A 23,510-nucleotide genomic window follows, 5' to 3' on the forward strand; every position below is an offset into this window, starting at 1 on the left:
AACATTAAAAGGCAAGAGAGGAGCTGTCTTAACGTAAGAGAAAACAAGAGGAAGTCATTGACATGAAAAACCTCAGCCGACACGCCAAACATAAACTTAGTAACTACTGGCTGATGGCAGCTGTGGCCCAGGAGGTGCCAGTCAAACCGAAGGGACCGCCCTCTGGAAGTGAGCTGCCCATATGCAGCTGAAGGATAAGAGCACATTCCGATATAATCTGAAAGTTCGAACGTTCAGAGGTCAAAGGGATCAGAGCTCCCAGCTCTGTCTCCCTCTGTTCCTGGACTCCCAGAACCAGGGAGGAGAACCCCTCTACAGGAATTCCAATCTCTCCACGCAGAGATTGCCATTCCCTCCAAAAATTCCCAGATCTCTTTAATTTCTTCCTGTGTTGGCCTCTGTGTGCCCACAGAGCACATGCGGTGAATGTGTATCAGTATATTCCGCTGGTCATTTTTCATTCCAGAAATACCAGCTATTAGCACAATAAAAAACACAGGAAAGGGGCCAGTTTCTGTTATGGAACAAGTAAAGGTTTATTCCCTGCTGAATAGAGAAGAAAAGAAACACAACGTTTCAGCTGTGGAGCCTTCTTCGGGTGTGTTCACACCTGCAACGGCTCCACAGCCGAAATGTTGTGTTTCTTTTCTTCTCTTTTCAGCAGAGAATAAACCTTTACTTGTTCCTTTGCAGCCTGCGCACGCTGACGCAGCTCCCTATACTTGAACAGTTTCTGTTATTGTGTTATTGTCATTCATATGAAGTGACAAATTGCGTGTGTGTGTGTGTGTGTGTGTGTGTGTGTGAAAGAAGAGCCCATCAGAATGCTTTCAGTGACCAAAAGAAAACACCCAGGAGAATGTGGAATGCGGTGTGGAAAATGACCTCATACAGGAGTCGGAAGGGTACAACAGGAAACATATGCTCATATTTTCACATTAAAAATGTTCATGATCTTAAGTCTGAACATGATCTAGCACTGCTTCCACATGTCAGAGAGCATTAGGCTCCAATTGTCCGCTGGTTATGCACTGTCATTGGTTACCAAGGCAGGAGAATATACTGACAGAGGACAATGGGATGTCCTGTTTATCAGAGTGAAGGCACAGCGCTCTGAAATCATGTGATTCTGCTTAAAAGCCTTTTAACCACATCCTCATTTAAAAATTATCACCATTATTACATGTATTAATAATGTATTAATGTAATGTTCAGCTGGTAAAGAAAAGCATTTGGTTTGCTTCATGTTTTTTGCTAGTATGATCTGTCAGACTCCTTTTAAGGACCAGAGCCAGTGAGGACCTGGTCACCTGGACCGGGATGAGTGTGCATGGATCTGGAGCAGTGCATTCATTAGCAGAAAGGGCAAAAGAGAATTTGAAAAGCTGCAAAAGCAATATCGAAAACTAAACTACACTAGGAATTGTGACATGTCAATATTGTTTTTGTTTCATTATTATTATATTAAGATTCTAGTACACTGTTGTCCCCAATACCAAAAAAATTAATTACATCATTTTGGCCTAAACTATAATGAATCGCTTATGCATGAACTGAAATTGCAAACCCTTTCAAGTCTGAAAGTGCTTTGTGGAGCTATGGAGCCAGACAGGAACCTTTAGACTATGTTTCTAAAGCAATCTAGCATTTGTAGTCTGAAAGGCTGAGCAATTTGCAGAATGATGAAATGCTTAATTGCTGACAAGATTAAGGAAAAGATTAAGCAGTAATTCTTCCCCACTTAATATGAAGCAGATACAATATTACAGCTACAGCAGAGCCCACATTCCACATTACTGCTCCTGAAAAGCAGAAGAACTGCTTATGACTGCAAAAGGCAAGTTTCAAATGCATTTCATAGGAAAACTGACAAACATTTCAGCCCACCCCTGGAAGACGGATTTCCCCACAGCTGCAGAAGTTGAAATGAGACAGGCCTCTGTGCGCAGTGCTATACAGGAGAGTTTTAGAGACCTGTGCATCACAAATCGGTTTCCCCTGCCCCAAACTTCACCTTACAGTAGAGAATGGTGAATGTGGCCCAGATCATCGGCCGTGGCCTCACTGAGATTAAACAGCTCTTTGAGGACCGCTGCCGTGGTCGAATTCTGGCCATCACAGAGGACAGTCACCACCCCGGGCATGAGCTCTTCACCCCACTGCCCTCAGGCAAGAGATATAAGAGCATACGGACAATTACCACCAGATTCTTCAATAGCTTCTACCCACAAGCAGTGCGACTGGTGAACACATTTAGCCATCCCCCTCGGACCACACCTACACCATCGACCTCATTATGATTTCTGATTTATTGCACATCTCCAGTCATTGTTTACATGTCTGCATTGTTGACATTCGAGCCGTTTACTTGTACATTGTCTACTGTTTGTGTGTATATTGTCTTGATGCACTGTCTGCACTTTGTGTTTTACACTTTTTTTAACAATTGAGAGACTTTCTGTAAGTCAGAATTCCATTTAACCAGTACATGTACCGGTTACATATGGCAATAAAGTTCAGTAAGCTTTGGGAGTTCATTTTTAAAACATTAAAACTCATCTTAGATCCAATCATCTAAAACACACACTATCTAATTATGATGTAATTAAACTGTCAAAATAAAAAAAAAGAATTAGCACACTTAAATTAAGAATTGTTATGCAGTAAATGAAACTGGATTTAAGCAAAGAAAGTCCTAATATAAGGTTTTAGTCATAAAGAGCGGAGATAACTCAAATAGAGGGATAGTCCGTTTTCCTTGGGATGTGTCTGCACAAGTGAAAGCCAGCTTATGTTGGGAAGAGGGGCTGAGGGCAACAACCTTGGGTCAGGTGCTAAATGCTAGGTACCCCCCCTCCTCTGTAGTACTAGTTGTTACCCCTGCATGGCTTTGACCGTTGCTATGACGTCCGTGATGTTAGCCTGATACTGTTCCGAGGCAGGTCTGAAATCCGCCAGCGCCTCGCTGTACTCCTGGATGACTCGCTCCAGGTTGTCTCGCTCCACGGCTCCCAGGATGGCGCTGACGAGCATGTCCACGCCCAGCCCCAGCACGCCCAGGGCCACCGTGGACACAACACTGCTGCCGATCCGGCCCAGGCTGGCCACCATCCGGCTGAGCACCGCCCCCTTGCTGATCAGCGGGACGGCGGCCGCGCCCGTCCTCAGGATCCCGAACGCGCTGCTGAAAACCTTGCTCGCCACCTTGACGCGCTCGGAAACGGGAACGGTCAGATTGTGAATCCTGCGGTAGAGCGCGGGTTCCAGCTTGTCCCTCAGCCGCTCGTCAATCCTGGCCACCTCGCTCTGGATGCCGGCGATGGCGGCGATAAGCGCCTCGCAGTTCTCCTTGACGCTCTTGTGCTGATCGACGGAGATCCTGAGCTCCTGGTTCAGGAGCCCCGCCAGCCGGCTGGTGGCCCTGAAGTTTCCCTCCATCAGGGTGAGCAGCTCCCGGCTTAAGCGGACGACCTCCTCGCGGCGCCTGGGATTGGCCGGGAAGAACGTGTCGCTCCAGGACATCTCCACTAGGATCTGGAAAGAGAGAGGGCAGGAGATTCCAAACCACTGGTGTCCCAATCCGCTTTCTCAGTTAAAAACCGAGCCCTCTACAAAACCAAGTTTCCTCTATTTTAATACAGTTTTAGGGTTCCACGACTTCACTTTCATCTACAGTTGAATCATTCACTGAAAATACATTTAGTCTATTAATTCGTTGCTAATTGTAGTGCAAATGTTAAGGAACCTTTTTTTAACTGTTTTTTGTTTTTGTTGTTAATTCCAATGCTCACCCAAATTGGAGATAGCAGTTGTATTGACGCACATTAAAAACACACCACGCTTCGTGTTTCTTGTCGTTTTCAGTTTGGAGCCAAAGTAAGAGGAGTCTTGCGTTTAGAAAACGATGCTCATTGAATAGTAGCCTACGTACTTCGCAAATCGTAGATAATAGCGGCTCTGTGATACAGAAATCCTTCGGAAATCACGTTCGGGGGGACGATTATACTTGTGAATGAAGAACAAAACACGTTTGAGTTTGAAAACAAAGATACAGAAGAACTGTATCTCAAAACTGCTTTGTGACTATCGATTCGAATACTGTAGTTCGGCCGCTCTTTCCAAACAGATTAGGGTCTTTCCGTCGGCTGTTCAGCGCTTTAACACCGCACTCTCGCCAGGTGTAGATATTTTAAAGTGAAGATCTTTCTGCGAAATGAGAGCTTGCTCGATCATAAGTCATTCGCACCTCCAAGGCACAGCAATCTGCTGCGCAGAGGAAAGAGAGACGTCATACTCACACAGCCTCCTTGAATGTTTTAACTTCTCACCCGTTCCGTGTCATCCTTTCTGCGCGCCACCAGAGAACTGCGGAGCGAATCGGTGCATCAGCGGGTTTGAGCGAGGCTCGGGAGACAGGGCAATGACCATCAAAACAATCATTTGTCTCTTTGTTTTCGGGTCCAGTAGGTGGGGATCGTCCGAAAACTGGCAGGCAGGTGTTTCGCAGACAAGTGTGACCGCAGGGGCCCTGGCCAGTAGCGCCGCACATCACAATAGCCTTTGTGGTAGCCTACAATACGCTTCTAACAGGAAGCGGTTCTAGAATCGCGCTGTGGATTACTGGCATTAACGAACTGATCAGAGGATCTCGTCCAGCCGTTTCTTAAAACAAGCCAGGCTAGCAGCCACCACAAACGAGTCCGGCTAGCTTGTTCCAGACTCCCACCACCTTTTGTGTAAAGACGTTGTTCTCAGCTTAAGATGCACTTCCATTTATTTTCCACTTGTGTCCTCTGGGTTGTGTTTCACTGTTGGGTAGACTTTTGTCGGTGCCCTTTGGGGGTTTTCAAATCAGTTATCACTTCATTTGCCAAGTAAATTACACGTATAAGGAATTTAATCTGGCATTTTGGTGCAAAAACATGGAAACAATCAATAATACATATTCACTCCATACAAAGAAAATACACAGGTCCACAGTTATAAACACACTACATCCGTATGCACGTGTTCTGGTTAAGCAGAGTGAGGGCCATGAGGAAGAAGCTGTTCAGATGTTGAGCAGTTTTGGTTTTGTTCAACTGGTAGCGTCTCCCAGAAGCAAATGTGGATCCAGAGGGGTTATCCTGGATGAGAAGTCATGGACAGTCTTTTTTGCTCACTTTCTTAGTCTGTGTTTATACAGACCTTCAACAGATGGCACATGGCAGCTGCTCACTCTCTCTGCACACCGGAAAATGTGTTGCAATTTGCCTCTAGAATGGACAGATGCATGACTGAACAGTTATAGAAGCTGTGAGAATGCTCTTGACAATGGCTCTATAACACTGAATAAAACTGGGTTGGGAAACAGATTTTTTTAGCAGGTGTAGGGAATACAATTTCTGGTTCATGTTCGAATGAACCCCATTTCCTCAGCTGTGCTCAAGGTTGGTGAATCTCAGCTCTCAGACTCACACAGCCCTCACAGGGGTGTGGTCAGAACCCTCAGATCCTACAGAGCACAGAACCTGCTTTTGCAAGTACTTAGGTACTCACATTAAAAAACATATACAGTAACTTCTCTGATATCCAGTCCAGACATGACTGACATGATATTCATGCTAAAAGAACTGAATAATAATAATTACAACATTATTTTATATAGCACTTTTAAAAGTGACTTCTCAAAGCGCCTTACATTAAAAAAGTAAACAATGAAAACAAAAAAGTGCACAAAACACCCCCTTTACAGGTGCTGAGGAGAAAAACACCCGTTCCTTTGAGCTTCTGCGGAGAACTGGACTATCGCAGTTTCAGAGCCAGGACAGGGAAAATAGATACAGACTACAGCAAGCGGCAGGGCTTGGAAGGAGTCTTTCATCGTGCAATTCCAGCACCAGCAACCACTTGCACAGTGAAATGATTGAAAACGGACACTCATCCTTTTAAGAATGTGTATAACGTCGTAGATATTTTATGCTATGTTAGAGTGTTTACTTATTTTTAGATTGGTATACATTGAGGTATAAAGTTTATTTTGTTAAACATTAAGTAAAGACGTGGTAAACTGGAGCCGAACCCACGAGTCCTTCATGTGCACACTAATATACAGGGCAATTTAAAGACGCCAATTAATCTGATCATTATTTTCTTCTTGACCAGCTTCTGTTCTGTCCTGCGATGATATCAAAATTATCATTTTTATATCATCCCGTTTAGCCGACATAAACGTTTCTCATTGACTTAATTAATTGCAACAAATACAAAATATTGTCGAACATAGAAAATGGCATCGAGATTTTACTGATATCATTTAGACGAACCAAAGTCCAGAGATTGTTGTTTACAGGCTATCTATTTTTGTTTAACAAAAGGAATAGAAGGAATAAACAACAATTACAGTGCAATAATAATCATACACTAAACTAAAGCATCTACAAGTTTTTACTCCCTACTTCCGCCACTACAACGAACAATGTCACATGACTTCAGGAATGACCCAAAACGTCATTTCCGTATGGCCCGGGAAGTGTTTGTGTCTAGGAGCGGTGATGTTTGTATTGTTCCTTTTACGGTAGTTTTACTTTATCCTACAGTGCAATTATGAAAATGGATTATGTGTAAAAGAGGCGGACACGTTTAATTTATTACTTTTTGGCCTGGGTTTATAAAACGGGAGCTAGAAGAGTAATTTGACAGGAAGCGGATAGAGATTCCGAGGTCGGGTAAGATACCTGTGCTTTTGTAAACAACATATTGCAACCAAAGTTTCAGAGGTGGATATAGATGAAAATACATACTTGAAATATGAAAATTATTCTTAAAACAGAGAAGTGACATACTGTGCTTTTTCATTTTATGCAGAGTAGAAGTGTTAATGTAAAAATACTCGTCTCGATTTATAGACTAATTCACGTTCATTTTTGAAACCCGGCTTCGGTAAAATAAAATACCGTAATCTTTGTGTTTTATTCAAACATAACATTATTTTTTGTAAAAAAAAACTTTGCTTCTCTTCCGTTTTTTAAGTATTGCTTGTTAAACACTAAAGGGTATTTAACCACCACGCTGACATCGCGTGGATTAATTCTGGCAGGGAAAGTGATTGTTGTGTGCCTCCCCTTCCTTTCAGCAGGGGGCGCACGCTAGTTTACAGGCAGGCGGACTGATCCCTGAGGAGCAAATGAGCAGGCAGGCTGATTGAAGCAGAGGGATTGAGTGCAGGCTATGGAGCAGGGTAAGTCCCACCAGAAACCCCACTGGAGTGACTGGGCTGGAAGAGAGGTACTTCACCAGTGGTGATCTTGGCCAGGTCACATGCAAGTGATCTCCTTACTCCTGTCCTGGAATCCTGTCAGGTTTTGTGTTGACTTTAAAATCGTCATGCTCACCTAGAAGGCTCTACATGGCTTCACGCCTCAGTGCCTGTCTAAGCTGCTGTTTTCCTTCTTCACACCTTGCAACCTTTGTTCGTCTGACTCTGGTCTGCTGTTTATCCCCCAAGCTTGTCTACATACTGTGGGTGACAGGGCCTTCTCTCAAATGCCTCAAAGCTCTCGAATTCTATCCCCAGGGACATCAGAGAGTCACCTTCCCTGAGCACTTTCAAATCAAGACTCAGAACCTTCTTCTTCAGAAAGGCTTTTACTTCATTAGTTTTATGTCTGCCCCTTGTATCTTCCTCTGCATTCTAAAACCTTGTTTTTAGTTTTGCTCATTTTGTTACATCTTCTCCTTGTTGACTTTTTTCTTACTGTTAAGTGCTTTAAGAAGTTACTTTGATGATGATGATGACTGGATTAACTCTGGAAGTCTCCTGATGAATAGGGTCTTTTACAGCATTTAATAATAATAATAATTGCTTACACTTATATAGCGCTTTTCTGGACACTCCACTCAAAGCCCTTTACAGGTAAAACAGGATCCCCTCCATCACCACCAGTGTGCAGCCCCACCTGGATGATGTGACGGCAGCCATAGGACACCAGTACTCTCACCACACACCAGCTCTCAGTGGGGAGGAGAGCAGAGTGATGAAGCCAGTTCAGAGATGGGGATTATTAGGAGGCTAAGATTGAGCAAATGGGAAATTTGGCCAGGACGCCGGGGTTACATCCCTACTCTTTTCGAGAGATGCCCTGGGATTTTTAATGACCACAGAGAGTGAAGACCTCGGTTTTACGTCTCATCTGAAGGATGGCACCTGTTTACAGTATAGTGACCCTGTCACTATACTGGGGCATTAGGACCCACACAGACCGCAGGGTGAGCGCCCCCTGCTGGCCCCACCAACACCTTGTCCAGCAGCAACCTTAGTGTTTCCCAGGAGGTCTCCCATCCAGGTACTGGCCAGGCTCACACCTGCTGAGCTTCAGTGGGCTGCCAGCTGTGAGTTGCAGAGTGATATGATATATATTTCCTGTATCCCGCTCTTAGAAGAGATGCACATCGCTAAGTGCAGCACAGTGTGTTATTTACATTTGCTAGGTCCATTGCCTTTGGGTGAAGCTGCAATGTCTGTGCCTTAATTATGAAGATATCACTGTGCATTTTTCAAGTGGGTGACCTTCCAGGCTGCTGTCTGCCTGCTGTTACTCCAGTGTGCTGCAACAGCACCAGTATCTCACTCTGCTGTTGTGTCAGGATCTGGAGAAGCATGTCTGGAGGGAATGACTTGGAATGACTTAGTAATAATAAAAATAATAGGTCATTCTCAACTCCTGTCATGCAGGACTGTGTCTCTGTGTCTCCTGTTGTTTGTTCAGTCAGAGGCTAATTAATAATTAATCCCCTTATTAAAGGTTAACTGCGGTCGCAATCGATCAGGCTGGTTATTCCATCTCAGTAACAAAACAAATTCATTGACATTATGGGGAAGAAAAATGACATTTTTAATTAAGCACAAAAGCATGAACTTTGTGAAAGTACTGTACGTCGCCGTGTTGTCGCAAACTCGAATTGGAGTTCCCACAAATTGTGACGTGAAGCGTCCCTTCCTGTTCACTAGTCACTGTAATGACTAATGTAATGCGATGTACAAGTGAATAAATACAGGTTGTGCAGCAGACATTTCAGTGCAGAAATATTCCAACGTGATCTGCATGCAGAGTTAACAAGTAAGTAGTATTTCTCGGCAAAACTGTCTGGAAGTCGAGAGCAATATTAAGAGAGATGTATTCACAAGCCTGGATGTTTATAATGTAATAAGACTGCTTCTTCTCACTGGAAGTTGTTTTCTTCTACAGTTTATGGCAAGGTAATTAGGTAAACAATAAAAAACAAAATAAATTAAGATACTCTTATTGGCATCAAATACCAGCAGTCCAAATACTGCTGCCTCCAGTCCATACTACTGCTGGTCTCTGTTACAGGTATATTATAATATAGTTAAATTCTTTGTCAATTAGTCAAACCAGTGAAAAGCTTGCAGCTGAATAGATTTGCAAGAGTGGTATTTAATTAACCTTAATGTGTGGTGTGTAGATCTACAGGGTGCGAGCGTAGTGCCAGGCACAGCGGGGTGTGCTGCAGTGCAGAGTCGCTCCGAGGATGAGGATCTGGCCTCGGGGAAGGACACCAAGAGAACTGCTGCCCAGGCCTTCTCTGGAGGAGTGCCCAAACGACGCAGCTCGTCCAGGTCAGCCCACCACACCCTGGCTTACTGAGTCAGCACAGTCACGCACACAGTCATGAGTTCAGTTCACTTCTGCCCGTGGTACTGTGCGCACACTTGTGCGTTCAGTTCCCTCCTGCCTGCAGTTCTGTGCGCACACTCGTGTGTTCAGTTCCCTCCTGGCCCCAGTACTGTGGGCACACTCGTGCGTTCAGTTCCCTCCTGGCCCCAGTACTGTGGGCACACTCGTGCGTTCATTTCCCTCCTGCCTGCAGTTCTGCGGGCTCACTCGTGTGTTCAGTTCCCTCCTGGCCCCAGTACTGTGGGCACACTCGTGTGTTCAGTTCCCTCCTGGCCCCAGTACTGTGGGCACACTCGTGCGTTCAGTTCCCTCCTGGCCCCAGTACTGTGGGCACACTCGTGCGTTCATTTCCCTCCTGCCTGCAGTTCTGCAGGCACACTCGTGTGTTCAGTTCCCTCCTGGCCCCAGTTCTGTGCGCACACTCGTGCGTTCAGTTCCCTCTTGGCCCCAGTTCTGTGCGCACACTCGTGCGTTCAGTTCCCTCCTAGCCCCAGTTCTGTGCGCACACTCGTGCGTTCAGTTCCCTCCTGGCCCCAGTTCTGTGCGCACACTCGTGTGTTCAGTTCCCTCCTGGCCCCAGTACTGTGGGCACACTCGTGCGTTCAGTTCCCTCCTGGCCCCAGTACTGTGGGCACACTCGTGCGTTCTGTTCTTGCCTGCCCGCGGTTCTGTGGGCACACTCGTGCGTTCAGTTCCCTCCTGGCCCTTGTACTGTGGGCACACTCGTATGTTCAGTTCCCTCCTGCCCACGGTTCTGCGGGCACACTCGTGCGCTCAGTTCCCTCCTGGCCCCAGTACTGTGGGCACACTCGTGTGTTCAGTTCCCTCCTGGCCCCAGTACTGTGGGCACACTCGTGCGTTCTGTTCTTGCCTGCCCGCGGTTCTGTGGGCACACTTGTGCATTCAGTTCCCTCCTGGCTGCAGCACTGCGCTCACATTCACTGCACTAGGATTAAACCTTCCAGTCCTTCCTCAATGCAGGATTTGACCACCTGTCGTTCTTTAACATAATGATAAACGCCTGGCTGTCGTGAATGATTCACACTGGATTTCAGGAAGGTTCAGTATGTGACCGCTCCTGCACTACACCGTTTACATTAAAGAACGGAGGGGGGTTCTTGCTTTTATAATAGATCTACCTCCTTTCATGCAGTTAATCTCATTATTGGCTCATGCTCGTGCAGAGTACTATAAAATTGAAGATATGTTGAATTGATGTGTGATACTTTACCCATTCAACTTATTTGATACCTGGATAAAAAGTGTTCTTTAACACTTAATTTAATAATTATTACAATTAGGTAACATAAAATAATTTTGTTTTTTGTGGGAAGTTGCAGGCCTGTACCAGTTAACTCCTACTTCAGAAGGAGAATCTGGAGAGTGTTCCTATTGGAACTACTTATAGTCCAAAACATTGTATAGGTGCATACAGTGTAGAAGACTTATACTGACGTCTTCCCCTTTACCCTTTATTGGGCCTTGAAGGCTACAGACCAGCAGGCTGGGTGTCTTGCAGTTGTTTCCTGTTTAAGCCCCAAAAAGGAGTCTAGCTTGTTGCAGTAATGAGTTCATTAGCCAGTTGAGAACTTAGCTAGAATGTAAGCTATTCAACCTTTTAGCTTTAGAACACCGGAGGCTATTATAATTTGCAGAATTCTCCCTTTTTGTGTTTTGCGTTTTGAAGGAGACCGTAGTTAAAACAAAAAAAAAGGAAATCATTTGGCTTTTACTGATTTTTTTTGTTAAACGCAAAAGCACACTGATGATTTTGATTGTTCTCTAGAGAAAAATCAGATCGTGCTGCTTGATTTTTATTCTTATGGCTTATGATCTCTTTATAAAAAACATCACAACAGAAACTCACATAAGGACAAGTTCTACAACCCTGTTGTGACTGTTTAATACTCCTTGACATTGATGTAAAGGTATTGGAAGAGCTCTGGTGATTCTGTCTGCTTTAGGCTCAAAACATCTTGCATTTCCTTCATTATCTGCACACAGTCTTTTAAAAAGATGATTTCATTTTCTTACTGCGCCTGCACACACTTCACTTCTTGCTCACACTTTGTGCTAATTAGGCTTACAGCAGGGGAGGATGCAAAGGAAAGTGCTCATTAAGATGAGCCTGAAACCCACACGGACTGACTCATGTAGTCAAAACACTCGGGGAGAGACTCGTGCCATGAGCTGGGCCTCCAGCAGAGGAGGAGTCCGAAACTCGCTCACTCGTCCAGGTCAGCGCGACTCATACCCGCTATCTTTAAACAGTCAAAGGCAGCTACAAAAACAAGCTCAGCTCTATGAGTTCTGGTGAAATCGTTCTGAAGAGGAAGATGCAATTGCCAGTTCTAGCATTGTTGCATTGTAATCCCTAGTTCCAAGATGTACTGGAACTGTTTTTCGTGTGTTAGCAATGCTGTTCACCAAAAGTTTTTTAAAAATGCTGCATCAGTGGTAAAGTGTTGCCCAGCCGTTGTTTACACACTTGTAAAGTTAAGTGTTGAATGAGTGATCATTAACTGTTGAAATATGTTATTTTGTGTGAAGCTCTAGATCAGTGGTTTTTAACCTGGGGTGCACACACGCACCCTGGGTTTTTTTAGGAGGTAAATCATCAAAAAACACAAATTAAGCATTGGCATGTAAGGACAACTACTTTGTTTTGTTTTTAAAAAGTATGGAGTTTTTAATGTATTCTTAGTTTTACTGCAAAGTTAAAATAAATGTCATTATCACTTTCATTCTTTAGTTATTTTATATCTTAAGTTTACAGGACTGCCCCACTGATTTGTGATCAGGGGTGTGAGAACATATTTTTGAGAACCAAGAGGGTGCAGGCTGCAGTAGGGTTAAGGACTGTTACTCTAGAGGGATGTGTATCCCTGAAACCGCTCATGTTTGAGGTGGATGAAAAAGAACAAAGAAGTCTTGTTTGCATTAAGGATGTCTTCCACATGTACAAACTTACAGATCTCTTAAGTCACTAAGGGATTCCCTTTCCTTCTCTCAAGGTCTATAAAACGTAAGAAGTTTGATGACGAATTGGTGGAGAGCAGCCTGGCCAAGTCGTCCAGTCGGGTGAAGGGCCCCCCGGTGATAGAGCCGGCACGCTGCTCTGGCAGCGAGCCCTCTTCCAATGAGAGGAAGAAGGTAACAGACATGGAGACTGGGAGGTGGCACCACACTGAGGCTCAGACTCGGCGTACAATCATGTGCAAGAGCTAGAAATAGACACGCTGCTTCAGACGGGGTCTGTTTCTGAATGCGTGTTAGGTTTTTCAAAATTAGTGAGCTCATGCTGTTAAGCTGTTGGAGAGCTATGCATGTGTATTACATAGTCATTTCAATTCTGATTTAAGATAACACACTCACATTCGAGTTTATGCTGCTGTGGAATGGCACGGGCGACCGGGGGTGTGAGTGTGAGGTAAACCACAGTTTCCTGTCACCTGTTACACTGACAGTGCGGAGTGCAGTTATCTTGGGAGATCAGCAACAGCATGTGACTGTAAATCAGGTCTTGCGGGGGAATCGACTGCAGAAAGCATGCAGTTATAGTTAAAAGAAAACAGCATTTTCAGTTTGTTTTTTTTGCTGTAGATCTAAAATTTGCTATTAAACCTTCGTTTAGGACTCTAGCTAATTGTCTGAGATAAAGCTCTTGTCAGGGTACGGCATAGGCTTTGTAGCCTGGAGTTTGCCTGCTCACTGTCCAAGCTGCAGCACTGCCCACTGTGTGCTGGAGAGCTCTGAGGTGGTGGTTCTTCTAGGGAAGAGTTGGCTGGCTTCAGAAATAGAGGAAGCTCGCTTCGCTGTACATCAGATAGTCCAGGTCCCTGTCTGACTCCTCTCTTACCATGAAGGTGTCAAAGTCCAGCAGCACGCCGGTGCCCCCTCTGACCACTGTGGCTGCACCTACTCCCATCACCAAGAGGGTGAAGAAGAGCAAACAGCCACTGCAGATCACCAAAGACCTGGGGCGCTGGAAACCCACTGATGACCTGCTGCTCATCAACGCAGTGCTGCAGGTCAGACTGACACTGACACTGACACGGTGCTACATGCTGTAAACACGGACTCACTGATATACACTGTCAACATGCTGTGTAAACACTTCTGTGCAGCATACAGACCGTGATACAGATATGCTGCTAAGCAATGTATACACAATACGAACTGATAAGCTTTGCATATGCACTATAGAAACTTGCACATCACTATGGTGATATTCTGTACAAATCAGTGTTGACAAACTCAGGATGCTTGTACACTATACAAACACCTAAGTGCACTTAAACATCGTATTAACACTAATACTTTTTGTGTGGTGTAACAAATGTGATATAGACACACACTGGGGTGCTGATGAAAGCTGTACCAAAAGAGACCTATGCTGACACCAGTGTACATTGTGCACACTCAGTATGGAATCTACTGTACATGTGCCAGACCACAGATTTCCAAACTCTGACTCCACAGTTGTTGCTGCAAGCCCTGTGCTGCAGGTGCCACTGTCTCTTGGAATGATTTCTCAAAAATGTCTTATCTTTTTTAGGGAGAAACAGTCAGCTTTTTTTGCAGTAGCTTTAGCTTTTCATTGGCTATCTGGGCCGGATCCACAGAGGGCTATGAAAACTGCCCTGCTTGTGTTTGTTTCCTTTTGCTGGATTTGTATTGCAAAGAGTTCGTGGGCATATATATTAGTGAGTGATGTGTATCGTAGGCTGTACATTGTGTGTGGTTTCAGACAACAGACCTGACTGCTGTTCATCTGGGGGTGAAGTTCAGCTGCCGGTTCACCCTGAGGGAGATTCAGGAGCGGTGGTATGCTCTGCTGTACGACCCTGTCATCTCCAAGTAAGAGCTGCTTGATAATCGTGCAAATACTTTTTTCCCGGCCCTCTTCACTGCATAGCAGTTTGATCCATTTAGGGTTTTTACAAGCCGCCACAAATTTGTCTAGCTGGAATCACAGCTGTATTTACTCTGCCACCATCAGTTTGATGTACTGATGTGTATTACCTGGGTCAGGCTTAAACAGGAAGTTCAATCACAACCCAGATCTCAGCTCTGGAAGCCAGAGACTGACCTTTATCTTCACACTTCCCACACTGATGCGTTATTAATTGCATTGACATTTAGAGTCCTTTTCTTGCCTTACTGATACTTGATAAGTATAATTGAAATAGATTGCTTCCTAATGTTGGTATTTGTAACATTTAATTGAATGCAGCATTTCTCCAGCCCTTTCCCTTAAGGATACACTTCAGTGATTTATTGTGCTCATATCTGTCCTTGTCTGTCTTGACTTGTCCCTGGCCTTTTTCTATCTCGTTTGTGTTTTCTCTCCTTCGTGCCTGTCCTGCTCCCTAGATCCTTTCTTTCTAAATCTCTCCATCCCTCACTCTTCTTCCTTCGCCTGTGCCTTCCTTCTGTCTCTCGGTCTCTTCCCTGCCCGTCATCCTGCCTCTGCCCTGTTGTCCTCTCTGCTCTTCAGTCTCTTGGGTCCTCTCTCTCCAGATTGGCCTGGCAGGCCATGCGCCAGCTGCACCCTGAGGCCATCGCCGCCATCCAGAGCAAAGCACTGTTCAGCCGGGCAGAAGAGGCTCTGCTGGCCAAAATCCCCTCGGTGAGTGGGGTTGGGTTCACGTGGCTCAAATCCGTAAGTGACACCCGGCTTGAGTACAGCTTGACTTGTGGAGCGGAACTTGACCAGTCGGGGACTAATGAGCTCCTGTGCTCGTGTTGCAGACCAGTCAGCCCAAGCTGGAGGTGTTTCAGGAGCTGCTGAGTAAACACCCTGGTGTCTTCTATCCCTCGCGCACAGCCAAGAGCCTGATGGTGCACTGGCAGCTGCTCAAGCAGTACTACCTGCTGGAGGATCAGACCGGTGAGTGGACAGCATGGAAGAAGCTTTAGATTTCCAAGGTGGAATAGAACTGGCACGTGGTTTCTGTGCACCGCAGGTGATGGTGTGAAAGGATTCACAGATGTCCAGAAACTCTCTGAGACACTTGTCAAAGAGTACAAGACAGAGGTTTAGAGATAGGTGGCATCGTAAAAACTTCAAGCACTCGATTTTGCCAAAGGCTGAACGGTCTCAACGCACACATTGCATTAACGCACTGTAAAGACATCTTTTTGCTTTTCAAGGTGTTAAGAGTGGTTTTAATTTGTTCTCTCACTGACCTCTTGTGTTAGTGACCATCTAGCCCATTTGGTAGCTAGTAGTCAATTGATGCAAGTATCACATCTTGAAAGAAATCAGCCTAAATAATTAAAAAAATAGCTTGTTCCATACTCCCACAAATCCCCGATGAAAGAAGTGCTTCCTGTCCTTAGTTTTAAATGTTCTTCTATGCAGTTGTTATCAAAGAATGGTTGCTCAATGCGTGTCTAAATTTTACTGATATTTACCTTAAGTTTTTATAGGAGGTGAAATCTGTTTGTTTTCTGTTGTTTTCTCTTACAAACGGTAATGTTGTTGTTACAGTTCAGCCCCTCCCAAAAGGAGATCAAGTGCTCAACTTCTCTGATGCGGAGCAGCTCGTCGATGATGCCAAACTGAAGTAAGATCACCAGAGTTGAGCAGGTTGATCTTGCACACCGTCTTGTGCATGGTGTTCAATGGAGCAAAACCCTTAATGAACCCATATTCGCTCTAGGATTGTGTCAAGCAGGTCAATTTTAATGCACAGTCCTTTTGCTTTGTCAGCTTTATCCATTTTAATCTATACACATCGAGTCATTCGAAGTGTTTGCCAGAAGGGCTTTGTCATAGTTCTGGAAAAGGACTAATTTTAGAGTGAGGTTTTGTGTGCCTGGGTTATCTGGCAAAGTGCATGTACAGTGAGCCAAGTCTTGTTCTCTGCCTGATTATACCGGTCACATCTGGAGCAAGTGTTAAAAATGGGGTGTGACAGGATTGCTGCAGAAACATGCATGTGTAAGCTCTTAAACAAATACACACTGATTAACTTTTGCATTATTAAAATGACACACTTTAATAAAATTGTGTTTTTACATACTGCAGTTCATGCCAGGGAAACCCAGGGCACTTTAAAGTGAACTCTGGTTCTGGTGTCTACTCCAGAACTGAGTGATACTCAGATTATACTCCCTTTCTTACAGAACCAGGTTGTTTTCTTTACAATCTAGTCTCAACTAGTAGGTGGGCCTATTGGAACTGATTTCACCAGTGCTGTGTGAACTGACCTTGACTCTCTTCCTCTTTCCGCAGGGAGAGCAGAGATGAGGTTTTGGAGCACGGTAAGCACAGCTCGCATAACCACCTTCTTCAGAGTCACACCTAAATTCTGTAGAGTGTTTAAAATATCATTGCTTTTTTTAATTATTAATATCTCTGTTCACCTGGAATTTCAGTTTCACCTCTCAGTTTTTGATAGCTGGGTTAGCTGCTTTTTTACATTTTTTAACTGACAAAATACAAACAAGCAAACAGACTGAACGTATGTGACATATTTGAGGCGTTAAGAGAATTTGTGAAAATTGTGAATTTGGGAGACCAAGAAAGAGGGAGAGGGCTGCAACAGCTGGTTGAATTTTTGAATTTTCTGTTATAGGGCCTGTAAGTGGAGCTTTTAATCCCATTTACAGCTGACGATGCAACTTTGTAATAATAATAACAACGGGATGAACGGCCCGGCTCCTGGTTGTGAAATCTGATCTGGGATGCATTTCTGAGATGCGACAGCTTCTCCTTACAGAACTGCGTTGGAGGCATGCGTGCTTTGATCTGCCCTTGAGCCGCTGCTGTGTTTACGGAGCCTGACTCTCTTCTGTCTCCGGTTCCAGAGCTGATGATTGCCGACCGGCACCAGAAGAGGGAGATCCGGCAGCTGGAGCAGGAGCTGCCGCGTTGGCAGGTGCTGGTGGACAGTATCACCGGTGAGCCCCCTGCGCCCCCTCGGAGCCACCACTGCCCTCTTTCTCACTCTGGTGGGCTGGGAGTACCAGAACCGCTGACCCATAGCGTCTCCCAGCACGCAACACTGTGCAAAACTGCCGCTTGAGTGGAATGAAGATTCTTTTGCCTCCTGTGCACCTTTTCACCTTGTGCATGTCAGATTCGAAGGGTTTCTAAACGTGAAAATACACCTCTGTCACTGGAGCTTCTGCACGTCCGCCTGAAGCTCGAGTGGGATATCATCTGCAACTCTGGTTTTAAGCCCTCAGGCAGCTCGCAATTCGAACGCAAAGCTTTCGTTGCTCCTGCAGCTGAGAGTTGGGCTCTGAGGGATAACCAGCCCTGTCAGTGTAAACACTCCCGGCAGCATTGTTTGCTGTGCAGATTTCAATGGAAACTCGTAGAATTTCCATTCGCCCCTGCTGTACACACATGTGTGATTTGCTTCAGCCGGAGAACCGCAGCTCTAACTTTCAATGCTTGCAGGGATGAACTCTCCAGACTTTGACAACCAGACGCTGGCAGCTCTGCGTGGGAGGATGGTACGCTACCTGATGAGGTCTCGAGAGGTAACTAATGCTCAGATTTAGGGTTGTATTGATCACTGCGGTATTTTTTTAGCAGCTCCATTGCTTTTCTAGAACTGAAGCCAACAATCCCTTGTACTGAAAAATAGTAGCTTACTCTGGTTAGCATGGTTTGTCTTATCAGATCATCATAATTCCCATTTCAAAATTGATAGGCCTGTCCTGCAGATTTTATATTTTTATAGTGTTAAATAGTGCTGAGGAACATGGAGACCCTGAACATTCCTGGTCAGCAAAAGTATGGTCATGTGGTCTAGTCACACTGAGCAAAGGAGGGACGAAAAACCTGTCTCTCCCCCAAACCAGGGTGTAGACCCCTGCATCACTTACCTTCAGCACAACCTGTCTTTAATTCAAGGCCTGTGCTCTTCACTGTGTGTTCATGCGTTCTGCAACCACAGCACTTTACAACAGGGGGTGTGCTAGAGAACCTCATGTGTGCTGTGGAAGCTTGTCAGGGCTGTGAGCCTACATAGTCAGCACCTGGCAACTTCTCACTGCTCCTGTCTGCCCTTGCAGATCACCCTGGGCCGAGCCACCAAGGACAAGCAGATCGACGTGGACCTGTCCCTGGAGGGCCCAGCCTGGAAGATATCCCGGAAACAAGGTATACCAGTCTTCTGCACACCTGTTTCAATCCCTCTCCTTTTCTTACGAAAATTAAGCTTTTCGCAACAGATAATCATGACAGACAGGGGGAACTGACCAGGAGTCACGACTTTGTGACTACAGTCTGTTGTCTAGCTTTTGTGAAGTTTGTGCAGTAACGATAAAGATTGCACCGTTAAGCACAGCACACTTCAAAGTTCTGAGTCCCCAAGTAAGTACAGTAAACGCTTGGTGTGTGAGGTGTGCTGTGATGTCAGCAGAGGAGTTTCTTGTGCCCCACTCCTTCCTGGGCTTCCCGCCTTCTCTGTCACCACATGGAGAAGTTCAGCTACGACATGTGGAACTGGCTCGTTACCCTTGGGTTAAACGTAACACCTGAATTTGCTGTAAAAACATGGAAGCAGTGATTTGAGACCAGCACACAGCAGCGTTTCCCCCTGCTTGCGTGAACATCTGCCCGGCACGACAAAATAATGACATCAGACTAGGTCTACTAGGTGTGCTATTTAATAAAATAAAAATAGGTTTACTGTACCCAAGAGTCTTAAGAAAAATAATACAAAAGACTACAAACAAGAGGAGGCCATTTGGCCTGTCTGTCTTGTTTGGTAGTTAGTAGGTAATTTATCCAAGGATTTCATCAGCTGTTGAGAGAAAGTGGAGTATCAGCTTCAACAACATGGCTGGGCAGCTTGTTCCACACTCCTATCATCCTTTCAGTAAAGATGCGGTTGTTATTCTCAGTTTTAAACACGTAAGTAGTTTCCATATGTGTAATGTGGTTTATGATCCACTGTTTGTTTTGACTAAGTGCTCTGGGTTAACGTTGCCGGTGACTGATGAGTAAATGATTTGTCCTATGCTTCAGAGGTTATAATATTTTGAAATTGTAATAAATTGTCACTTCTATGAGTTGCTTTATCTGTATGTGTGTAAAGCCATTGGTCTATTTTAACACTGAAACCACAAAATGCGGTGATTATTAATAAGAAATATCGTCTGCTTAGCTTGACATTTGTTTTTCAGGTTTTTCTATAGTACAATATAGTTTATGGGAACTTTACAAGCTGATCTGAAGGTTTTACCTTCAGGCAAACAGCATGACACCCATCTGCTTTGCCTTCAAACAAAACAGTTCCTTGCTGTAAACCAGTTCTGTAGAGGACGTGTCAGAAATGTAAAAATCCCTGCTCTTTCAGCAAAGTGGATAAAATGTTTTGAGCCAGTATACTAACAAACAGGAAGCTGGTTATTTCCTTTTAGATTCTGTTTAAAAGTTGCATCAAAAATCAGTGTCGCCTGATGATTGTGATGCTCAATTAACCGTCCTTCTTAAAATATCTCTTCTGAGCTGTGTGTGCATCCTGTCTGATAGGCACTGTAGGGCTCACAGCATATAAAACTGTGAAGGACTCTTAACAGGAGAGTCATTGCTCGGAGGGGAGCTGCTGCTCTCCATGGCTGCCCTGCAAGCTGGTGCTTTAAGTAACTTCTCCTTTTCCCCAGAAACTAATGTCCAGAGGGGAATGCTGCACGATAAGAGTTTCTGAATACCAGTTGGTATGTCAGGCAGCTCCCTTCCATGCGCACTGTAAATCCGAGCTTGTTATCTCGGCATTGATTTGTATCTTGTTTGGTCATCATAACAACAGCACCAGAAGGTAAGATTAGTTTGTTTGTGAACCAGGTGGTACAGAGAACTTTGCCCTCTGACTGGGTTAATGCTCCAGGTCAGCGCTTGCTTTGCAAAGAGCAGTTTTAGCCAGCCTAGCCTGTGGTTCGGACAAAGTCATTCCTCTAGGCCCACGACATTTCCATCCACCTGGCTGAAGCATCTTCTGATGAGAGATCAGGAAGAACTGATCTGAAGCTCTCCGCAATGAGCAAAAAAAATAAAAAATAAAAATGAGTAAGAACAAAGTCAGCATGTGTGTATATATATATAAGCAAAATCTCGAAAAACCTACTTCATGCTACAGATTCTGTTTCTGAGTGCAAATAAATTGTGGGGATTCTAGGGCACCGGTTTTCACTTGGGGTGCCTGACAATGGCAAGGGCTGTCTGGGAGGAGAGGAAACTGAGGGCCAGCTAGGCTGACAGCTTGCCTCTTCCCGCAGGGATCATTAAGCTGAAGAACAACGGGGACTTCTTCATCGCCAACGAGGGCCGCCGACCCATCTACATCGATGGCAGACCTGTCCTCTCGGGGAACAAGTGGAAGCTCAACAACAACTCCGTGGTGGAGGTAAGGACAGAGAGCTGGGGCGATACCGGCTTGGGGGACTCTGGCCTGCCCTCGGTACTTCACGTGTGACTGATGCGCAGTGTCGCATAGCCATGTAGCAGCTGTGTGCTGCCTGAGCTGGATACACTTGTGCTAATGGTCAGCCTGGCTGATGTTTGCACGTTCTGGATGCAGACACAGTGAGGGTTATGGATGGGGAAAAGAGAGGGTCAGTGACTGAAGGCAAAGGAACAAATGGGGAAGGTAAAAGATCGATCTGCAAGGTCTGATTGAATTTGGAAATATCAACGACCGGTTTTTGACACAGTAGCTTGCAGATCATTAAAATGCTATGAACACCCGCGTGAATTTGTTCTTTCCTCTTCCTGGCCAGGACAGTAATGGCAGGCTTGGGAAAACCTTTACCTTTTCTCTCTTCCTCTCAGATCGCAGGTCTGCGTTTCGTCTTCCTCATTAACCAGGAGCTGATCGCTCTTATTAAAGCAGAGGCAGCCAAGATGAACCAGCAGTGAGACTAACCTCGTGATGATGGACGAGGCTGTGTGCAGCTGCACTGGAGCACAAGACAAGGTGGACCAGTGGACTCTGTTTATACCACATTGTGCTTCTGCTTCCCAGTAATTGACCCCAGACACGAAAAATGACTCTTGAAGGACTCCTGGGCGTGTATGGGCAGCTCTAGCACCAGTGGAAAGAGGGTTTCATGTATTTACAGCTGTCTTATAAATAAGCCTACATCTCGGTATCCTAGAGCTTTTGTGTTCTATTTTCCTTGAGTCTTAGTGGAGCAGAGCTCGACTTTTTGTTTTGTATGACGCCCAGGTTCGTTTTTTTTAAATGGTTTTATTTGTAGGGGAAGTTGGACTAAACTCCTTTGAAATACTAAAATTTCTGTGAAGCTTGTCTTTTGCTGTAAAAGGTATTTCATAAGAGTAGAAAAATACCACTGAATTTCCTGTGCCAGTGGTACAGGCTATGCCTTTCTGCCTGCAGGAGCTGATGAAAATAGTACCCATCCGAATGTTTTCCCCACTTTGAGTATAATATTCTGCCTAATGTCCTACACTGCCATCTGACAGCCTTCCTACCTCTGCACAATAAATTAAGCAACTGCGTTTGGACTGACTTTTACATTTCCATGTACACAAAAAAAGTTGGCACACCTCCACCAGGATAATGTCTTGCACTGCCAGGTAGAGAATACAATTTTTTGCTTACTTTATCAATTCAGGGCAGAAAAATAATACATTTGGATCCAGCTCAGCAAAAAGTCTGGAATGTTTTAGAGTGGTACAGCGACAGAGGCTCATACATCTTTCATAAAACTAGAAGAACGTTGTTGGATTTCAGCCCAGCAGGTTATGCTTTGATCTTGAGTGTGGCGAGTGGTCTGAGCCTGGGACCTAGCGCCATGAAGGCTGAGCCCCTCTCGCGCTATCTTCTATGAAGGCTATCCTTGTAGCCCCAGGCAGCTGAAGCAAGTGGCTATGGCTCATATGCATGTCTGTGATTCACCTCTGTTGCAGCCAAAAGGCTGTTTTTTTTTACAGTACTGTTAATGTGTGAGAAAATGGTAACAGGCAGGCTTCTTTCCCTGCTGCAGTACAGATGCAAGACAAAAGAATCTACACTTAAGCACCCTTGCTGGCCTGGTCATACAGCTAGCAGTGTGACTGCCCAGAAAGCACTGGAAACATTTCATAGCAAGAGGTAATATTACTTCAGTCGTGTTGGCATAAGCCATCTTAGTTCTTTAAGGACTGTAGTGTTTGTGATAGCACTTCAGTTGTTGGGGTTTAATAGTTGTAATACCTTGCAAGGCTGTTGAAGGTTTATAAATCTAGTAAAACTTGAGATTTTGCATTTGGTAAAGTTAATCATTTAAAATCCATTACTCTCAACACATTAAAACATTTAGTTTTACTTTTCACTTGGTAATGTCATGTTAATGCTCCTGGGACATTTCCACACTTTTTAACCTTCAGTCTGATTTGGGCTTGCTCAGTAAAATCCAACTAATGCTATTTCCCCCCCCCCCCATGTACCCAAAACCCGTTTGAATGTATTTTAGCAATAGTAAATTTTCCTTAACATTTCTTAGTGCCAAAGCACAAACATTAAGACCATATAAAATGAAACATGCTACATGATTTGCAGATTTCCTGGATGTCCCATAACATACTCAAAAAATTGAATTGACCTGGAGGATTTCAGCAGTGTATTTGACACTAACTAGTAAACCCACTACAACAGAAATGCTCAGAAGTATGGTTGCAGTCTTAACTTTTTACAACTGTATATCTCGCAGATTTGTGAACCCCTTTCTTACAAGCCTTTGTTAATTTGACTGACCACAGGATGAACAGCAAACTGCTACACCCTTTTAACTGAATCATGCCTCATGTCTTCTACAGTTTTTCACCACCTACAGAAAAGATGAGTCGGGAAGCACCAGAATATA

At 44.7% G+C, this 23,510-nt stretch overlaps 2 protein-coding genes across 10 annotated transcripts; one reads left to right on the top strand and one right to left on the bottom strand.

Moving 5' to 3' along the window:
* Nucleotides 1–2,874: 2,874 nt before the first annotated feature.
* Nucleotides 2,875–3,522, bottom strand: LOC148841552 (single-pass membrane and coiled-coil domain-containing protein 3-like). The gene has a single exon (XM_088920919.1). The coding sequence runs from the start codon at nt 3,520–3,522 to the stop codon at nt 2,875–2,877; it is 648 nt and encodes a 215-aa protein (XP_088777045.1).
* A 2,975-nt stretch (nt 3,523–6,497) lies between these two features.
* Nucleotides 6,498–22,165, top strand: mcrs1 (microspherule protein 1). Of its 9 annotated transcripts, none has more exons than XM_088916427.1 (15): nt 6,498–6,707; nt 7,115–7,219; nt 9,466–9,619; nt 12,692–12,830; nt 13,544–13,708; nt 14,428–14,537; nt 15,201–15,342; nt 15,432–15,570; nt 16,174–16,249; nt 16,921–16,949; nt 17,496–17,588; nt 18,094–18,176; nt 18,714–18,801; nt 20,922–21,049; nt 21,475–22,165. In XM_088916427.1, the coding sequence occupies exons 2-15, from the start codon at nt 7,210–7,212 to the stop codon at nt 21,559–21,561; spliced, it is 1,443 nt and encodes a 480-aa protein (XP_088772553.1). In that variant the 5' UTR covers nt 6,498–6,707; nt 7,115–7,209; the 3' UTR covers nt 21,562–22,165. The 9 variants fall into 9 exon arrangements, with proteins under 9 accessions (XP_088772553.1, XP_088772605.1, XP_088772596.1 ...); XM_088916479.1 differs by having other exon boundaries at nt 6,500–6,702; nt 7,118–7,219; nt 15,201–15,309; XM_088916470.1 differs by having other exon boundaries at nt 6,502–6,707; nt 15,201–15,309.
* Nucleotides 22,166–23,510: the final 1,345 nt, after the last annotated feature.

This window comes from Atractosteus spatula, chromosome 1 (genome assembly GCF_055471065.1).
Source record: "Atractosteus spatula isolate fAtrSpa1 chromosome 1, fAtrSpa1.hap1, whole genome shotgun sequence".
Taxonomy (NCBI): Eukaryota; Metazoa; Chordata; class Actinopteri; order Semionotiformes; family Lepisosteidae; genus Atractosteus; species Atractosteus spatula.

Excerpts from the sequence above, each read along its gene's own strand:
- LOC148841552 (XM_088920919.1), bottom strand. The coding sequence starts at position 3,522 with ATGTCCTGGAGCGACACGTTCTTCCCGGCCAATCCCAGGCGCCGCGAG.
- mcrs1 (XM_088916427.1), top strand. Across the intron at positions 15,571-16,173 it reads CCTGCTGGAGGATCAGACCG|TTCAGCCCCTCCCAAAAGGA; the intron begins GTGAGTGGACAG and ends TTGTTGTTACAG. Across the intron at positions 18,177-18,713 it reads ACCTGATGAGGTCTCGAGAG|ATCACCCTGGGCCGAGCCAC; the intron begins GTAACTAATGCT and ends CTGCCCTTGCAG.